Source organism: Acanthopagrus latus, chromosome 8 (assembly GCF_904848185.1).
Source record: "Acanthopagrus latus isolate v.2019 chromosome 8, fAcaLat1.1, whole genome shotgun sequence".
Classification (NCBI taxonomy): domain Eukaryota; kingdom Metazoa; phylum Chordata; class Actinopteri; order Spariformes; family Sparidae; genus Acanthopagrus; species Acanthopagrus latus.
Genome location: NC_051046.1, coordinates 22901826 through 22920331, shown reverse-complemented (window position 1 = coordinate 22920331; position 18506 = coordinate 22901826). Strand labels below are relative to the sequence as shown.

At 42.7% G+C, this 18506-nt stretch overlaps 1 protein-coding gene across 2 annotated transcripts in view; it reads right to left on the bottom strand.

The window, feature by feature from the left end:
- The window catches only part of cdh13 (cadherin 13, H-cadherin (heart)), a 393409-nt gene that overhangs the window by 88144 nt on the left and 286759 nt on the right, over nt 1–18506 (bottom strand). For both annotated transcript variants that reach the window (XM_037107511.1, XM_037107512.1), the window contains exon 12: nt 6897–7039. In XM_037107511.1, coding sequence (XP_036963406.1) covers nt 6897–7039 — 143 coding nt within the window. The remainder of the gene's footprint in view (nt 1–6896; nt 7040–18506) is intronic.

Genomic DNA, 18506 nt, shown 5'->3' with positions numbered 1-18506 from the left:
CGTCCAGACAGAAAGACTAGCATGTCAGAACTTTTGAGTGAGGGTGATGGTAATGGGATGTTTTATGTTTGTAAAGTGACCACAGAAGAAGTGGTGTTGTTTTCATAAACAGGCAAGACACATGAAGTAAAAAAGTTCCTGGAGGTCGTTCCCTGAACACGTCCCTGAAAGTGACGTCATACATGTCCTGATAAGACCGTGAGCCTTCATTGGTCAGGGATTAATGGCTATTCTGTCGAGTCTGTTCTCTATTATCACCTTATCTGACACAGTGACCATCATAACCATCATTGTGTGACCCAGAACGTTTCACTTATTTCTTTGTCCTATCATTTCTTCACTTATCACATTTTACTCGTCCACCTACCTCGTCATCTAAACCTGTCTCACCTTCTTGTATGTTTCTCTTTACATCCCTTTGACACCGAGCTTGCTGTTACTATATTTACCATCTATCAGACACAGTCTGCTCTTCAGCTCGTGCTCTCTTGGCTCTAGAATAATGGATTCTTTGGAAAGTTATACAGGGCAGTCACGGGTGATTTTAAGCATTCTCTATGCCTCAATCTGCTCGCAGCTCAGTCCCAAATCCCCTATTAATCAAACATTTATTCATCAATAACTAAATCAGGGTTTAGAGGGGTTTCATTACACATTTAAAAGCTGGAGCTGGAGCACTAAAAGACTCAGCTATCCGTAAACACCGACTTTCATCTTCAAACTATTTTCTACTCTGTCCTCTTCTATTGTTGGCGCACTGGGCAGACGCAGAGGCTCATCATGCTTTATTATTTCACCGCTGTAGTTTGAGGCGGCCTGATCACAGCTGGCTGAAGACACAACATGAGTCTATCTATCTGCATTTAGTCTGCCAGCCTGTCTCACTGTGCGCTGGTGACATGACAGACACTTAGCAGTGTAACCATTGTGTCTCTGGCTGGCCTGAAATGGGGGGGAATTACTCGGCCCATTACGGCAATGAGCAACACACTGGTTCCCCGCACTTAGTATTGCAACGAGGCAGCACAGCGGCCGACACGAAGATGGACACATGTAGAGACACACGGAGGAGCACACACTAATACACACACGCACACACACACAGAGGGTATCTGCGACTGACAGCTGGCTACCACTGTCAGTCTTTTTCCCCCCTTTTGAGAGAAGAGATGATGAACCTATTATGTGGACTTGTCACAGAGAGAGGGACAGATACACACATTCTGTGCACACACACACACACACACACACACACACACACAGACACACACACACACACACAGTCCTATTTAATTTTACATCCATCTGAGCACCAAAGAGTTTTGTTCTGTGACCCATTAGAATTCAGCATCCCCGCTCTCCTTTTGCTTCCTGCTTTTGATTTAAACCAGAGAGGATGTGATCTGCCTGTGATGAGCGCTAAGACTTATCACACGGCTCAGTCTGTGTATTTAATGCTTAATATTCCTGCAATTAACAAAGCTCTCTTTAAATGTGTGAAGGTTGTCTCGCTGTGACACACACAGACAGACACACAGACACACAGACACACACACGGCCTCAGTTCCAAGTCTAAATGGAGATTTCTCCTCCTCCGTACGTCCACGTGCTCGGAGAAAACACCGCTCGGCTCCTTCATGCATAACTCAGGAGTTTTTAATAAGAGGTTCGGTGGCAGCACACGCCAAAGATTGCATGCGTGTAAGACTGTGCGTGCGTGCGTGCTGCCTTGTTTCAGACGACTGGGGCTTTGATAATGCATTCATGCCTCCCAATGACAAATGGCTCCCACCAGGAGGCAGTTTAACATTTAAATGAGGAGCAGAGGAAAACACTGAGCCACAACACACAGCAGTGAGTGGATACGCAGGGGCAGGCGGGAGAGGGACCACATGTACCAGGGCAAAGACATTAAAAAGCGGAATGAACACGAACAGTTCACGAAACACACAGATCCGCCAACAGTGAATGAAAACCCAACGTGAAGGAAGGAGAAGGGGGTAAGATGTGGGAACAGCTGGCGTCCCGGTGGGGAATCAGAGAGCAGAAGCGAATTTGTTGGCGTGCAAAACCGGCAGAGCTACTGCAGAGTTTATATAAACAGCCTACCAAGCCCTCTGCTCTGGTTGGAACAATATCTACTCAAACAATGCCGCTTCATCGACCTGCCAAGTGTGGCTGCCCAGGCAAAACTGGACTGTGGCTGTTCAGTCATTAACTCAGAAACAGAAGCACATGATGAGAGGCGAGAGGCGATGTGCAGAAATACAGATGCAGGGGTTGAATGTGAGCTAAAGTGCATGCAAATAAACAGATTTACACTCTCGCATGCACGCAGTGACAATCAAGTGTTGGACTTCACACATCACGGAGTGATAAATGGCCCTGTCCATGTCTCCCGCAAGTGCAGCTGATCGCTAAGGCAACCGAGCATATCCTCCAGACCCCGACACTCTGCTGCAAACTCTCCAGATGAGGTTATTATCATTTATCATTATTATCATTTCTTCACTACCTTGTCAAACTCCCAGATCTTCTCTTCTGTCTTCTCCCTTCCCTTTGTTTGTCCTATTTCTGTCTACTCTCTTAGCCTCCCTCCCTTGATCCCGACCTTCGTCCTTCCCAGTTGTACGTTCGCTCCATCGTTTGCCGTGCATCGTTCACCATCTGTTGCTGCCTGGGGGACTGCTCCGGCTGACCTGCCCTAATGCTGTTAACCATGAAGGGAGGTATGTTACTTGCTAACTATGTAAAAAACCTCACCAAGAGTACGCTTCTCACTTCAAGCTAGCACAGGAGGTCAAATTGGCTTAACCTGACTATGGGACGACTCAAGACACAGGGCAAAATCTGTATTTTTGGAAACACTCGCCTGCCTTCAGTTACACAAAACAGTAATTGAGCTTTCTTTGAGAAATACTCAGTATGAGACCAGTTGATATACTTCATATTTTTCAAAATCATGTCTGATGAAAAACTGTGATAAATATAATGTAACACTCTGAAAGACCTCTCTCTAACCTCCCTTTCAGATCTTTCTTTCCATTGATTTTACTTTGTTCCCGTTTCATGTTTTCCCAACTGTCCTATGTGCACAGGTGCTTCTCATACATGCCTTTCCTCCCTTTATGTTTTTATATGTCCTCTCACCCTGCTCCTCTCCACAGCAGTGTACATAGGTATTCATCTGAAGTCTCCACATAGATGAAGATGTAAGGATCAATCGATATCCTGTCGGTAGTCTACATAGGTGGCTTGTCATACAATCATTGCGCAGATCGCTGTGGGGAACGAGCAGATTTGTCCGGTCAATGACAGAGTGTGCAGTGAAAGAGGCGAACCGGGGGTCGAGCCGGTATCAGTATTCAGCTCACATTTCATCCAGACGCACACACAAACCAGACACGCGCAGCACTGATACAGTAGTTGTTAAAGGTCTGGGTGCAGGGATTCTTTATGGTTCTCCTTGCTTAATCTGTGTTGGCTGCCTAGAAGCAGCAGGGCACGTCTAATCCATCTCACCTCTTACATCTAAGCCATAAACAACACAGAGAACAGTTTGAATTTTATGGTTTGGCTCGAAGGAGCGCACTGTTGGTTGGCTGGTCCATCACTTTGGTCTAATCTGATATGTCTCAACAATATTAGATCGACTACCATGAAATTTGTTCCTACTGCATATCCACAGTCCCCAGCAGGTGAATCTGACTGACCTTTGTGATCTTATTTTTCAGATTTGGGGAAAAATGTCTCAACATGCTTAGATGCATGATCATTACATTTTGTACAAACATTCACTGTCAGCAATGGAAAAATCCTAAGAACTCGAAGATCCTCTGACTTTTGATTTCGAGCAGTGTTTCTTAAATGTTTCACATCATGTGGCACCTTAGTTAATATTAATTTCTCCAAGTAGGACAATCATGTCCAATGTTAAAATACAGTAGTATTATCTAATGGACTGACACAAAACTAGGTTCAGACATTCTTCTTTCCCATATTATGTTTGGTACCCTTCTAACTTTGTTAAAGGTACAGACAATAATGTCCCTTCTCAGGATAAAATGTAATAACTTCAGATTTTTCATTCTGCTGCCACCATCAGGTCAAACTTTTAATTGGTTAAATACTTTGGTGTCTGTAAAACAGATGACATTCTCATCATCCTCACCGACACTTTGTATTAAGTGTTAACGAGAAAATGTCAGCTAAAACAGGGAGTGTATTCACACTTGTAGTTCGGTTAATTCGGTCCAGAACAAGGAAAAAATTAGAAACCCATGAGGACTAAAATTAAAATGACGTTATCAATGTGGAGAAAGCCCATGACTGGCAGAAGCTTTTGCTTCACTTTGATGCCTCTGGTGTGTACAATCATGTTCTTAAATGTCACAAATAGCTCACGTAGAATCATCTGGTTTTAAGCTTTATTAATGTAAATTGACCACATGTTCTGAATAATGAGTAACAGGCAGAGACGGGATGAAAAGGAGGTCTTTAATAACTATGTACTTAATATTGTGGGAGATATGGGAGTGTACCGAGGAAGATCCAAGCACAGCAGTTTTATCAGCATCTGACCTTTTAATCAGGGAAAATACCTGTGCAGATGGTGTTACATGGTAAGCCAGGGATTTGCCTGAATATACACATGGCTCCTAGAGATAAATAATAAGATCATTTCCTGAACAGTTTTCAAGAGATGCATTTATTTGCAGTTTAGCTTTTAATAAATCCTGCATATGCACCATCACAAAATCATGTTGATGGTCCGCCTGCTTTCACACCACAAACTAACTGCAGGGTTGGCTTGGAAGTAAAACCGAGATCTCCCTTTCTTGGCATTCCCAGCCTACTTGTTTTGTCCTGCATCCAAGTGCAGTCACAGTCATAGTCATCTTTGTGGGGAAACGCTCCCGGTTTCAAAACAACTGCTCCAAACGAGACAAGTGTGAATACATCCTAAGATCCTTAACATGGTACACCTGCCCAACATCAGCATGTTGAGCACGTCGTCAAAAGACCATTGATTCATTATTTTAGCTCAAGTTTTTTCTTTTCAACAACTGAGATCCAATGTATTAATTAGTGAGTTGGGACAGTCTGATTTTGTTATCTTTAGACAGAAATGGAGGAGCTGTTTCCGCCTGTCTTTGAGCTTAGTTAAGCTGCCACTGGCGTGACAGTGTTATCAATCTCCTGATTTAACTCCTGGTAAGAAAATTAAAAATGTCACAACTATTTCTTAAAAAAACAGAAACATCAGTGTTACAGTCAGTATCTTGAAAACTTCACAAAAATATCAAGCTGTACAGTATCTTCTTAGCCTGCCACCTCTTCTGGCCCCAACACCAATCTAACACTCTGCCCCGTCCACTCATAATCTTCACCATTTTTCTTCTTCTCTACTTATTCCATACCCGCCTCTATATCTTTTTCTTCTTATCTCCTCTTGTGTCCCTTCCTTTCTCTTCTTTCACTGACCCTTCCACTTCCTCCACCTTCTCCCTCTGCCCCATTATTACTCCTCTTTCAACGCTCATCTTTCTAAGGCTGCCAAATTCCCCAGCACAACAGTGCTATTCTGCTGCCTACTAATAGAATCTCTCAGTTCCTCTAATGGATCTGTCAGAATCTCCCTGAGCATAGGAGACCAGATAGATTGATAGGTGGAGGGAGCGACAGAGGGACAAAGGGATAAAGAGACAGAGAGACGCGGGAAGAGAGACGCAAAGAAAGAAAAAGCGTAGACGTGTCAGGGCTCTCGACGCTCTCATCTGAGCCTTGGATAGTCTCAGAGCAGCAGCTCCACTGACACTGCCAGCCAGCGACCATATGGTCTGACAGAAGCAGTAGCACTTAAGGCCATCCCATTGTCACCATGGGATAATGTCAGTTTCACTGTGGCCCAGGTGAACCTAACAGACAGGGTAAGTTCTTTCCAGGAGAACTCATTTGCACAGGCAGGCATTGTTTTAACTTTTCATGTTTGCTCAATGATTCTGCACCAGCACTCACCACCCGGGTGAAATTCTTTGTATAATGCAAATGAGGATTAATCTAAGGTGGGAAGCTTTTTTGGCTCCTTGCCTATACATAAAGTTTTATGCATAGGCACTTTTATCACATTAATACCCTTAAAACACATTTTACACCTTCTATAGGTTATAGAAGGTGTTTCAATGAACTCTGTTTAAATATATTTCTCTGACACTTCTCGGTTTTTAAGAAAACCGTGTGACCAAAATTTAGACAATGTCTTTCTTTCATTTTTTATCACCTCACCCTCCAGGACTAACACTGTCCATACCTACAACCCAGTTCTTCATGTATTGGCACCAAACAAACCTTTGTTATACAAACTGGTTGTTTTCTGGGAAATATAGACTAGGCATCGGTTAGGGGCAGTCATTTTAAAGCCTTTATATTTATCAATTACCGGTTTTATAAATGATTTGACATTTTATGCTAATTTTCAGGATTTCGTTTTCTCATACTGTCCTATGCTACAGCACTGTATTCCCCCTACTGAATACCCAGTCTCCCTGATTGGTCAGCACACATATGCCTGCGCCAGCACTGCTAGCAGCAAGAGAGCAGCTCTACTAACTCAATTCTTACATGCCAAACTAGCCACTATGCATAAGTCATTCAAATAGGTGACACAGAGTGATGTCACAAAGTCACAGAATTAAAGGCAGGAGAGAGGAGCTTCTGTCGGTGTGGACTTTGACCTTTTTAACTTTCAATATATTTTACATGCACAAGAACATATTTCATTCACTGAAGAAATGGGAAAAAAATGAAAAGGTGTAATAGGTCTCCTTTAAATAAGTTGTATGTATGCATCTAATCATCTTTTCTGATTTTCATCCAGTGGGGTATCAGAAACGTACCGTTATCTGTGGCGATGAAGACAGCTGTGTATTTATTGTCATGGACATACGGAGACTCGCGGTCCAGCGGGGCTGAAGTGTTGACAGTCCCTCTGACTGGGTTCACACTCAGCCAGCCTGCTGGGTCTCGCAGAACAGCATACCTGAGAGAAAGTAAATAACATAAGTAAGAACTTGTGACCCTATACATAACAAAGCACCCACTATACTGTGGAAAAGTTGTTTTGGGCCTATATTTTTAGGTCACTGACAGACAACAGCACAGCACACAAAAACTCTATATTTGTCACACACAGTTTATAACTTCACTGAATTCCCGACCTCACCTTAAGAAAAAAAAAAAAATGCATTGTGTAAAAAATAACACAGCAAAAGTGCATTAATGTTATTGTCCATGAAATAGTATTCATACATCATGAGCAATACTTTCTATATAGTTAAGTATGATACAAACATACTGTACAGATGAGCAACAAGACCGGCTTACAAGTAAAAAAATAAAAGATGAAACCAAAGCTAACTCGCTGAGACATTACACATTATTACTTTCTTCCTTCTAACTTGACATCAAAGAGCAGCTCTTCAAGTTATCCAGGAAACCACTACTGCAAATGATTACAACACTGGTTGACAGCTCCTTAAGTACATCAATTCTAACAACTAGTTACATTTTTTTAAATTGTGAAATACTGATTAAAAATGGCTAGAATTCAACACAAAGTTTCACTCTAAAATGCTGGTTTTACTCTCTTAAGTAAGATACTGCACAGGCTACAGCAGATATGTTTGGTGCTATATTCGTGCCTGCATTTCAATAATGTTTAAGATGATCACCTCTACATGTTTGTTTGTGGAAATACATTTCTCTATTATAAGGTGCATCACAATGCGAGTGTGGCATTAATGCAGAGACGGAGCATAATCGAGAGTCTGCAGCTTATGTTGATTGATTTTTTTGTTTGGCCTCAGCTGGACAATAAAGTTACGTCGCAGTGTTGCTCCCAGTACTTTGAACTGTGGGTGGACATTAGCCTAATGTTCCTTACGTGGGAGGAATGTTGGAGGAAGGCAGAGATCATCTGTGAGTGATAAAAAAAGAAAGAATTCACTGAGTATTTTTTAAAATGGACACCTTGGGTAACATACATCTCATTGAGTATGCCATACACTGAGATGCACTGAGATGCATCAAGAGCAATTTCGCATTTGAATCGTTGTCAGCTGAATGGAGATTGAATAGAATGTGAGGCCAGTGAAGATTCTGTGGTAGAAAGAGCAAATTTACGGAAACCCGGCTGCAAGTGGAGGAGGGTAAAGTTTTGCATCCAGCGGCGTCATCATGGATCCCACTATTTCTCCTGAAATACCCACCCCGTTCTGCCTCTGATTGGTCGACAAGTCATGAACACAGCCACTGGTTGCTCGACAGGCTCAGCCCAAGGCACCATGGAACTGCCTGTGGATGGCTCACAATCATGCTAACGACAACCATCACTGTTTTCAACATGAGGAAATGGATAATCACAGAGAACATTTAGTTTTGGAGTTGTCACTACGGATTGAAAAAGACAGTGCAGTTGAAGGCTGGAATACAAAGCTGCTCAAAGGGATACGATCGCACCACAGCCCTTGTTAGTTTGACGGTATACTTCTGGACAAAATGAAAGCAGATCACTGGCATTCAGCTTTCCAGCGATATATATCATGTTGTATACAACATATTTTGATATAGTATATAACATCATGGACCTCAGACGACAAGTTCAGGTGATAACACATTAGTTGATAATTTAGTTGAACTAAACCAGAACCTAGACCAAATCTTATTAGAAACAACTTATAGTACTTTGTTACTGCCCATGGTAATACAGATAGAGGTAAATGGAAGAAATGAGTGTGAACAAGTTTATTTGTTGGACTGTGACCTTAGCGTAAAATTCAATATTGTGAACTATGAATGTAAACTAGTAATTTCAGTCAGTGTGAGCTGAACCTTGACTTAGCTCTTGTGAATTATGAATTTACACAACAATAGTTCCGGAACTAAAATGCCTTGAAACGTTTGAGGAGAATTAAACAATACTGAACCCTTACAGGGCTGCTGAACAACATAACATTTTGCTAAAGGGTTTTATGTAGTCTCATGCTGGTTCATTCTGCAGGCTTTAATAGATATAATAAAAGAGAGAGCAAATGAGAAAATGGTGTGAAATGGACCCAGCGTAACATGCATGTAGGAGACTGCAGTTGCAGCAGAGGCTCCAGCTGCGGTTGAAGTTTTAACATGATGGAGGACCTCTCCAAAAAAAATCTTACGGGCGAATGCCCAAGCCAGCATCGCCTTAAAGAACGGGTTGAAGGGCGGATCACGACCTTGCTAATGTGGCCACTCAGCCGGCCACTGATGGCTAGTGGATGGTGATTGGAAAGGGCTGGCATCTGTGTTAATGTCACAATTGAGTGATTTAGGAGCTCCGGTGCACTACTTTCATTTGTATATAGAAAAATGCCCCCCCCCACACACACACCCAAAGATACACTGAAAGTATAAACAGGCTGATGCCTTTAAGTTGTTATTTTCACATTTAACACTTACATGTGCACAAAGGAGTACGCACACACACAGACACACAACACGACAGACTTTCTTCACCACAAGGCCGCTCTTTGCCAAAGTGCTCAGCAGTAGACAAATTGTCTTTGTAATAGAACTCTTCACCTAACAGAGCGCAACAAAGCCTTGGGAAATGGTTTTGCAATCAACCTCTGCTCACACCTCTCCCTCCGCGCTCTCACTCACACACACACTTTCCCTGCCAGTGATCACCACTATTAACCACCACAGTTCACTGTAACAAAAGAGGCTGTGCTGCAAGGTTAACTGCACTGTTAATAATGACACATATGTCGTTGTGGATATTTTTTCTGCACATCTCTCTCCCATATACACACACACACACCTGTGCAAACACACACAGAGCCAGTGCTTCCAATTAAACACAGCCAGGCTCACAGAATATTAACCTCCATATGTCACACCTTCAGAAACACACTCTGGTCTCTGTGATACAAATATGTACTCTGTATACATGATCTACACCGTATGTGTCAGTGTACTAGGGCTATTATCAGCTGACTTTTCTTGAACAGTGTCATGATGATACCAGTAGGGCTTTTCCACTGGGGCTTCAGATTTGCTTTTTCCATTACCAGTTAAAACGTGCCATGTTGAGCCGAGGCTCACCGAGTTGCACCCGCGATGGTCCCTCTCTGAACTGAGGCCAAAGCCCCATCTGCCCTGTCTCCAAGTGATCTGTGGTGACGTCTCCCAACCACAGCCAACTGTGACAACCCCCCTCAAACAAGGCGTGTTCTTCAACTCATGTCTTTGCAGGAGACGAGAGAGAAACACGTTTCAGTCATTGTTAAGAGTCTCTGCATGTTCAGCTCTCAGCACGTTTGTTGTCTCTTGCTGAATCTCTAGGGCTGAAGTTTAATATCGCTCCTTTGTTTCGTCTTTGTAGGTTGTGATATCTGCTTTATTTTACTGCTTCATCACATTCACTCTCAGCTGTATATGAGTTGTGTTAAGTTGCTGCTGCTGAGACATTTACTGTTTGCTGCTTCATTATAAAAGTGTTTAAGTAACTAGATAACAGGACTTTTATTGGGAAGAATTTACAGGAAATTAAACATATTTATCACAAAACTAGCAGAGCTGTGTTAACGGCCATTCCTCAGGTTTTTACAGCCGCCTATTAGAGTACTACCCACAACAAGAATGTTGCCAGGTCAACACACACCTTCAAGCAGCTAGCTGCTGGCCTGCTTGGGAAAGGAAAAGCCCCACAAGACTGCTTTCAGTCTTTGAACTCAGCTTAACTAACCAGCTGCTAGCCTCAGCTTCAAATTCAGCAAACAGATAGTATTATCAGTATTATCAGAAAGTATTATCAGTCCTCTCATCTCGCGTGCTTCCCTAAATGTCTAAATATTCATTTAATAACCAATGTTAAGGAAAACATATCAAAATCATGAGTTAAAAGCATAAATCTGCCTTGATAGTTTCAAAAAATCAAGCTAGTTTCACAGTAAATCCAGACACATACAGTCCCTGCAATCTAAAAAACAAAGTGCAATATGTACATTCAGACATTTAACGCGCTGTTACGTCTTTCATAATGAAGCAGAAATCCCCCACAATCACCCTCTGTGTTAACCAGGGACTGACGTTTGCCCAACCAGCTTGTATTCATCCATGAAGTCTCCCCTTAAATGTTTGTTTTCATCCCACATAACCTCACAGATTCCCTCTCAAGCTTAAACCTTGGGAACCTCTTTCAGACACGTGTGGGTTACTCGACAGCCTACAGCCGAATACAATGGAGCTACGCACACTGTTGAGTGAAATATCACGCTATTATGTTTCTACCAGCAGCAGAAGTTTTGAAGAAGTGCAACACTTATGTTTGCTCTCGCGCAGGCTTAAAGGTAACCAGTAAATGAGTCAGATCCACTGTCCCTCCCCTCTATGAAAACATGGGGACAGTCCATTAGAGCCCTTTAAAGGGCAAATTAGAAAGCCATTAAAAAGCCATTAGGAATATTCATATCTGGTTATACGTGGTTATCTCAAAAACCAGAGAAGGGCCAAACAAATCAGTCAACAAATGAGAGGGCGCACAAACACAATGATCACACATGTCCTCATTTATAGCTGCATACACACACACACACACACACACACACACACACACACACACACACACACACACACACACACACACACACACACACATACACACACACACACAAAAAGCAAGTAGAAAACCCACGAGTTAAAGCAAAAGTGGCACGTATATTCTGCTTGCGCTGTGAAATAATTCTCATGAGAGTGAGGTGATTTGTCCAGATTTTTGCTTGAGTGGCAGAAAGTGCCACCTCATGAGGCAAACACTGTGACCTCAATGTTAGAGAGACCAGGCTGTTATATTACTCTTTCCACCGCACTGCAGAGCTACACCCTCAGGGGCTACTCTGCGCGGCTGTAGCTGCCATCAGAGCCCGGTCAGGGGTTGCGTGTGCATGTTTTGGTAAGGGATTGCCCTTCGCTGTAAGAGGACACAGAGGAGTGGCTGATGGGAGTTTAGCGCATCTGTCTGACTGACAAGGTTTCTCATTAGAGGTGATTTTGTCTTAAAGAGAAGAAAGCAGCCTTTCAGAGTTAAAATAAATGGTTAGGTCGCGTTATGAAATTACATTATTAAATGGTCTGCTTTTAAATTCAAAACACTATAATTTAACAAAAGACACTTGCTTTGTTTTTTTTTAGTTGAAATTGTGCAATTCTGCAGAGGGTTTGCTTTATTTCCAGCATCCAGTAAGAAAGCTGTAGAGGCGGAAAAACACAAATTAAAAAAAAAAAAAAAAATGCAACATGAACAAAGCAAAAAAACCTGGCACAAAACGATGCTTCGTAAAACTAAAAGGAGACTCAACAAATACATTTCGAGGTTGTAATTAATTTATTTTGACAGCTAATTCAAAAGTCCTTATCTGAGAGTACAGCTCCACTGTCACTCTCGTGGATGTGACGAGACAGATGAGTGCCTTTTGACTCTGATCTGAGCCTCGTCACTCCGTTTTCTCAGACAAGTCAAAGGGATCTGGGAGCAGCGGGGAGAACGAGTCCCACCGCCCACTTATAATCCAGTTACATCAGGAGAGAAATTCTGGCATACATTGCGTGCCTCTGTGTGTGTGTGTCAGTAGCAGTTGTGGGTGGCAGACACAGAATAAGAGAGAGACAATTTGTGGTAAGAGCTAATTTAGAGAGAAGATAAAAGCTGGGTAGTGAGCGCTGCAAAGGAGAGCTCTTTGCATAAATGCTGATTATTGCTCTTGTTTAAATTCTTTTAAGTAAGGTATGTTGCTCGCATCTCTTCTAAATGTGTGTATCATAGCAGGATTGCTCTGATTCTGACCATACAGTATGTTGTTCATTGCACCTGTTTTTATAGAAACCTTTGTGTAAAATGGTCCCATACCAACATTCAACACTGCTGTCCTTTAAACATGAAGCAAACCCTTCTGTAACTTAAGGGCCCTTCAGAGATCTGCTATTGCATCTTTTGAGGATGTTGGGCAGTTAGCTGGTCCGTGAGGTTTGTTCGACTTTGAGAAACACTGATCACTCTTAATTTGTGAGCAAGCGTCAGGTTTTCTGACTATTATCATGATCTTAAACTGTCACGAGAGTACGACAAGACAATAAGACACAACGTTGTTGAGATAACAGGACTTTCACGGCACTGCCTGCACTTATAATGTAATACTGATGACACACATTGCATCATGACAAGTGTAAGACAACACCATCTCAAAAACCATGTATATTCATGCTTGCAGTGAGACAGCATCGAACACAATTGAGGGTTTTTAAAAAAACAATTACAGACTATGCAAAACCCTCAGAGTTTGACTTTCAATTGTATCTCCTTATTTTCCTCTACTCAAAGCAGACTGCACAGTGGGACTCATACACAAACAACCATGCGTTCACTGGCATGCATCAACTGTTTAAAGCTCAGTCAAACATCCAGAGCTACAGATCAGGTTAGAGTCCACATGAAACTCCCAGAGCATACGCTGATTTCATCCATCTCTCCCCAAAAGCTGAGCTTGTTTTTCTGCTCAGCCTGCGTAGATTTCCTGAGGGGTGATGGATATTCATGCCTTCACCTACCCCACTGAATGTGCATCGTTAAGTTTCATGAAAATAGCCATAGAAAATCTGGAATGACGGGAGAGGTCATGCATACACCGACTTCAGGAGGTAAATTGGTTTGGGCAGGCATTGGTTCTCAACGTGAGGCTCCGGACCTCCTCCAGAGAGCTGTGAGATGACTTTAGGATTCGAAGGGAGATTAAAGGTACACTATGCGGTTTTGGGGAGGACGTTTTAATCAGGAGAGAGGATATTCTTTGACTGATTTTTTTCTTTATGTCTAAACAAACTAAATGAACAAACTCTCTGCATTTTCATGATAAACTTTTTACAAAATACAGTCCCATGGGCAAACTGGATGGAGCGTGACATCAGATCTCTATCTCATATTGTTTGACGGACCCTGCCACGATGCTAGCTTCAAACACTGTTGTGGGGAACTTGCTTTACTGTTTATTCAGTTATGGAAAAAAACACACATTTCTGAGTTTAACAATTTCATAAAAAATAAATATTTGAATATTTCTGTTTGAATTTCTTCTCCAAAACTCACATAATGTTCCTTTAAAGTAACCTTGAAATATATGCAAAGAATATGCCAGTGCTAATGCATTTATATTACTAGTTTACTTTTAAACCTTGTATAATCAGTTTTCCTTTGGGCTTACTTCAACAATTAAATGGAAGTGAACTAAGAACACCCTTTCTTCTTGTGAAATGTTCATTATCAGCACATCTGTATCACAATGCTGCAGGCATTACTTTTATATTCAAGGGGGTTATGAGAAACTTAAAAATGTATCATGAGTACAGGTAGAGGAGCTAGAAAGGCTTGAAGCTATACTAATGTTTGGCTGATTAAAATGCTGAGCAGAAGGGAGGAGACAGCGATGCATAATGAGACAAAGATCAGTGTCAAACAACACTGGTGCAACATGTGATTCCCGGGTGTTTTCGACAAGCCTTTAAAGCATAATGATTCAAACTGTCTGAGGCAAAGGTGAACGCATCCAATTTGAATATCTAAATGGCTGTGAGTACGCACATGTAGGCAGAGGGGAAGGTCAGCGACTTCTGCTCTGTTTGGTCACTTGATAAGCTGACACTCCTACGAAACTCCATTAAAAAAACTGAATCCAATTTACACAAACTCTATTTTCTTTCACTCAACCGCCCTTTATATGCACACGACTAGCACCACATAAGAGCTTAGTCTTGCTTTTTTAAAGTGTCAGTGTTTCCCATATGCAGTTTTCAGCAGCGGACTGAAACTCAGACACTTGCGCACTCAAACACTTGGATGGCAGTGACAGTACATTACAGGGAAATCTATTATGCATTTCTCTCACCACCCCGCTCTCCACCCCCCGTTTCTGTGACTTTCCCTCTTATTCTTTCCGACCTCACTCTCCGTTGGCTCTTACGTTATCTTGCTCTCTTTATCTGTCCCTCTATCACTTTCTTCTCTCGTCCCTGCCAGCAAGATCTTCCAGTGATTGGAGTCTAACTTACTGAGGGGAAGGAGACGGCACAGAGCCAATGCTAATAGTGTGTTTCTATCCGAGAGCGTCTGAGGGTGTGTGAGCAATAGATATGAGAACATCAATCAAGTGAGGCACAGTAAAAAGTGCAGGGCCGGCTTGTGTTTGGCCGTAACGACTGTACACTTCATCCAAATTCGTGGCTAGTAAAGCAAAGAGAGGAGAGAGAGGAGAGCGAGAAAGGGGGCAGAGCGGGGAGAGCGAGATAAGGAGAGGGATCGAGAGTGGCGATAAGACGGGGACGCGTGAGACTGGAACTGTGAATAAGTGTGTCATAAAAACACATTTTCTCCCCTCTCCATCTCTGACTCCTCCCCATCTCCTCTTGGCTTGACTTCGTCTCAGGAGGTGCCATCTGAGGTGCCGGTCAGTGTAAAGCTGCACACAAAGCGCAATGTAAGAACTGACCCACTGCCCACAAAATCTAAATCAGCATCTCCTAACGTCCGTATTGTCAGCGTGCAAAAAAACCCCACAAGAGCAAAGTATCTCCCCGAGCAGCGTCGTGGAGAATATACTTAACAATAAAATAGCTGCAGGGAATAAAACAGGCGTAGGGGAAAAGAAACACACATTTCTTCTGCAAAATAGAAATAAAGCAGCACTAGTAGTAGTTTGATCATCTGACTCCCGAGTTCTACAGAATATTGCAGTATCTTTCAGCTTAAAGGATACGTTCACCCACGGTGCAAGCTGCTCTGCACCTTCCCTCTATTTGTATTCCCAATGCTAATCTAAGCTAATAGGCGCCTGGCTTTAGATTCATGTTAAACTGACAGATGTCATTCAAGATCTCTGTAGGAAATCGATTTGGTGTATTTTCCAAAATGTAAAAAAACACTCCTCTTAGGTTAGAGCACAGTCTGCCCTTTTCTGAAAACTAGCTTTAAGAGGGAACAGGGATGGAGAAATTATCTGCACCCTTGACGAGCTCATTTTGGCTTTTGTAAAAGGCTGGAAGTAACGTCCACCACATGAGCTGTAAAGAGCCATTAAATTTGGCATTTTTCAGCCATTTCTAACGTTTTAAACCGAGTCCACATCTGCTTTGGTTGTTTAGGAGAATGCTGCAATGCTGTTTTGGCTGTCAAGCTCCAGAAATGCTTTGCGGACAAGGAAACTTCATCAGCTTTTCAATCAACATGGGGGTGAGTTTTTTGTAATTTTCCTTTAATGCTTTAGTTACAGGCTTTACTTTACTGTTTTGTTCACTCTTGCTGCTCTGCAAAGAAGGCTCTAAAAATCCACTGAAGCAGAAGTTACCAAACTCATTGCAGGACTGAAGTGCCAGGTGTTCAGTGGGCCTTGACGAGATTGGAATGGCAGAAAGTAATAAAAACCTGCTGAGCATTTATCTTGACATAAGCCAGCAGACACAAACATTTGCCCTAATGAACTTTGAAGCAGGTCAAGAATTCTGTCTTTATTTATTTATTTATTTGTTACTTTCTTTTCAGTGCGAGAAGAGCTTGAGAGAGGACTTGGCTTGAAGCAGCTGTGTTAGTAAAATAACTAACTCCTCTGGGGTCGCTGACAAAGACCCTCGGTCAGCCGCTCTGGGCTGGATTTCAACTTTAAACTGAGCTGAGCTGCCAAGTTTTGGCCAGCAACTGCTGCAGGCCATATGGACAAATTACCCACGTCACACCTGTTCATATTTCTGCTCTGTATCAGCACAGCGCAGCAGGTCTATACAGGGGAAATAAATGTGACAGCGCTGAGAAAGGGGAAAGCAAACGCCGGCGCACGTCGCATCAATCACCTGTCAGAGTGATCCAGTCAAGGTTTGTCTTCGTGAGCGTGCCAGCGAGTGGAGTTTAAGAACTTAGAAGTAGGTGTTAAAGAAGCTGTGAGTGCTTGAAAGCACTTCAAGTGAGGTATGTAGGAGTGCTGCTGTATGTGCATACTGTATGCACAATTATGAAAAGGCGGAAGATTCAATCGGCAGTGATAGAAAGTTGACAAAGCAGTTCTTCACAAGAGAAGCAACAAGCACAGGAGGTGTTGTATGTGCAAATTAAATTAGAGAAAGTTAAATAAGTGAGGGATGTGCCTCAGTGGAGTAGTAAAGACTGGCGGGTACTGAGAGGAATCATCCTGTCTAAATGTTACAAGCCACTTCACATTTCTTTCTGTTCTTTTTACTTCAGTGTCCTCGCATGTCTCGATGGGTGGCAGCACCAGAGAGGACTGTCTCTTTGCTCTGCCTGTCTTCTCCTTTCAGTCACATCCTTGCCTGAGTCAGATCTGGGCGCTGCCTCTGTATGGACTCGACCTTCATTTGATTTACCTTTTACACAAAAAGCCCCAAAGGGTGTCGTCGCTCTTTTCAACACGTCGACTATTGTTTGCTGTTTGCCAGGTAAAGTCTGGAGGAGGCTCTCTGCCAGCTCCACTCAGCAACTGCAGATGCTCCTCTGAGTGCGTCGAACAAAGAGCCAGTGTGTCGACTTAACAGCGACGGCGGAGCGAGCGCAGAGGGGCGGCCGGCTGAAAATCAAAGATGAAAATGAAAGGTTTGCATTGTCAATATTTGGCAGGAACAGAGACGAGTGTGCAAGGACACTCCTTTGACACGTGAATGCACAGAGAAGGCACACCGGTGATGTACTAGAGTGTATCTGCACGCACACACACTGACACAGACGCGTCGTCCTCAATGGGTGTAACATCATTTTCATAAATTAGCGAGCTCGAGCAACGCAACGCAGAACAAAAAAGTTATTATCATAATAAGGTGCAAAATAGCACCTCTTTGCATCAGTTGAAAACCATAACACTGTAATTAACAGGAAGAAAAGCAATTTACTCCAGCTCCACAGCACAACATCCCTCTCTCCCTGTTCCTCTTGGCATCTTTTAGGATTGTTTTAATTATTTTCTGGCATACTGACTGGATGACTAAAGCCCCCACTCTTCATCTCTGTCTCTCTCCCACACACTCGCTCACTCTTCCCTCCTGCACCACGCATTTGGCATGCCTTTACTCAGCTGCTAGGAATGAGAAATAAATCTAAACATCTGATTAGCCCGTAATCAGCCCATTCACATCCCAGAAGGACAGAGGGAGGAATAAGAGAGAGAAAAATGGAGGAGAACTGTATGACTCAGGCAGCGGCGTGACATTCAAATGGAAAAACCTGCGACTCACATCCTTGAAACTTTCTTGAAGACAGCCTATATTCTGCATTTAGATGATGCAATGACGCCTGAAACAGACGCTACGTAGCACTGCCTCAGATCAGTTTGTTGGGGTTTTGAAGAAGTATCTACAAAGTAATGCGGTGTCTTTATGACGTCCATCAATAAGCGAGACAGACTGCACTTAAATGATTATTATAT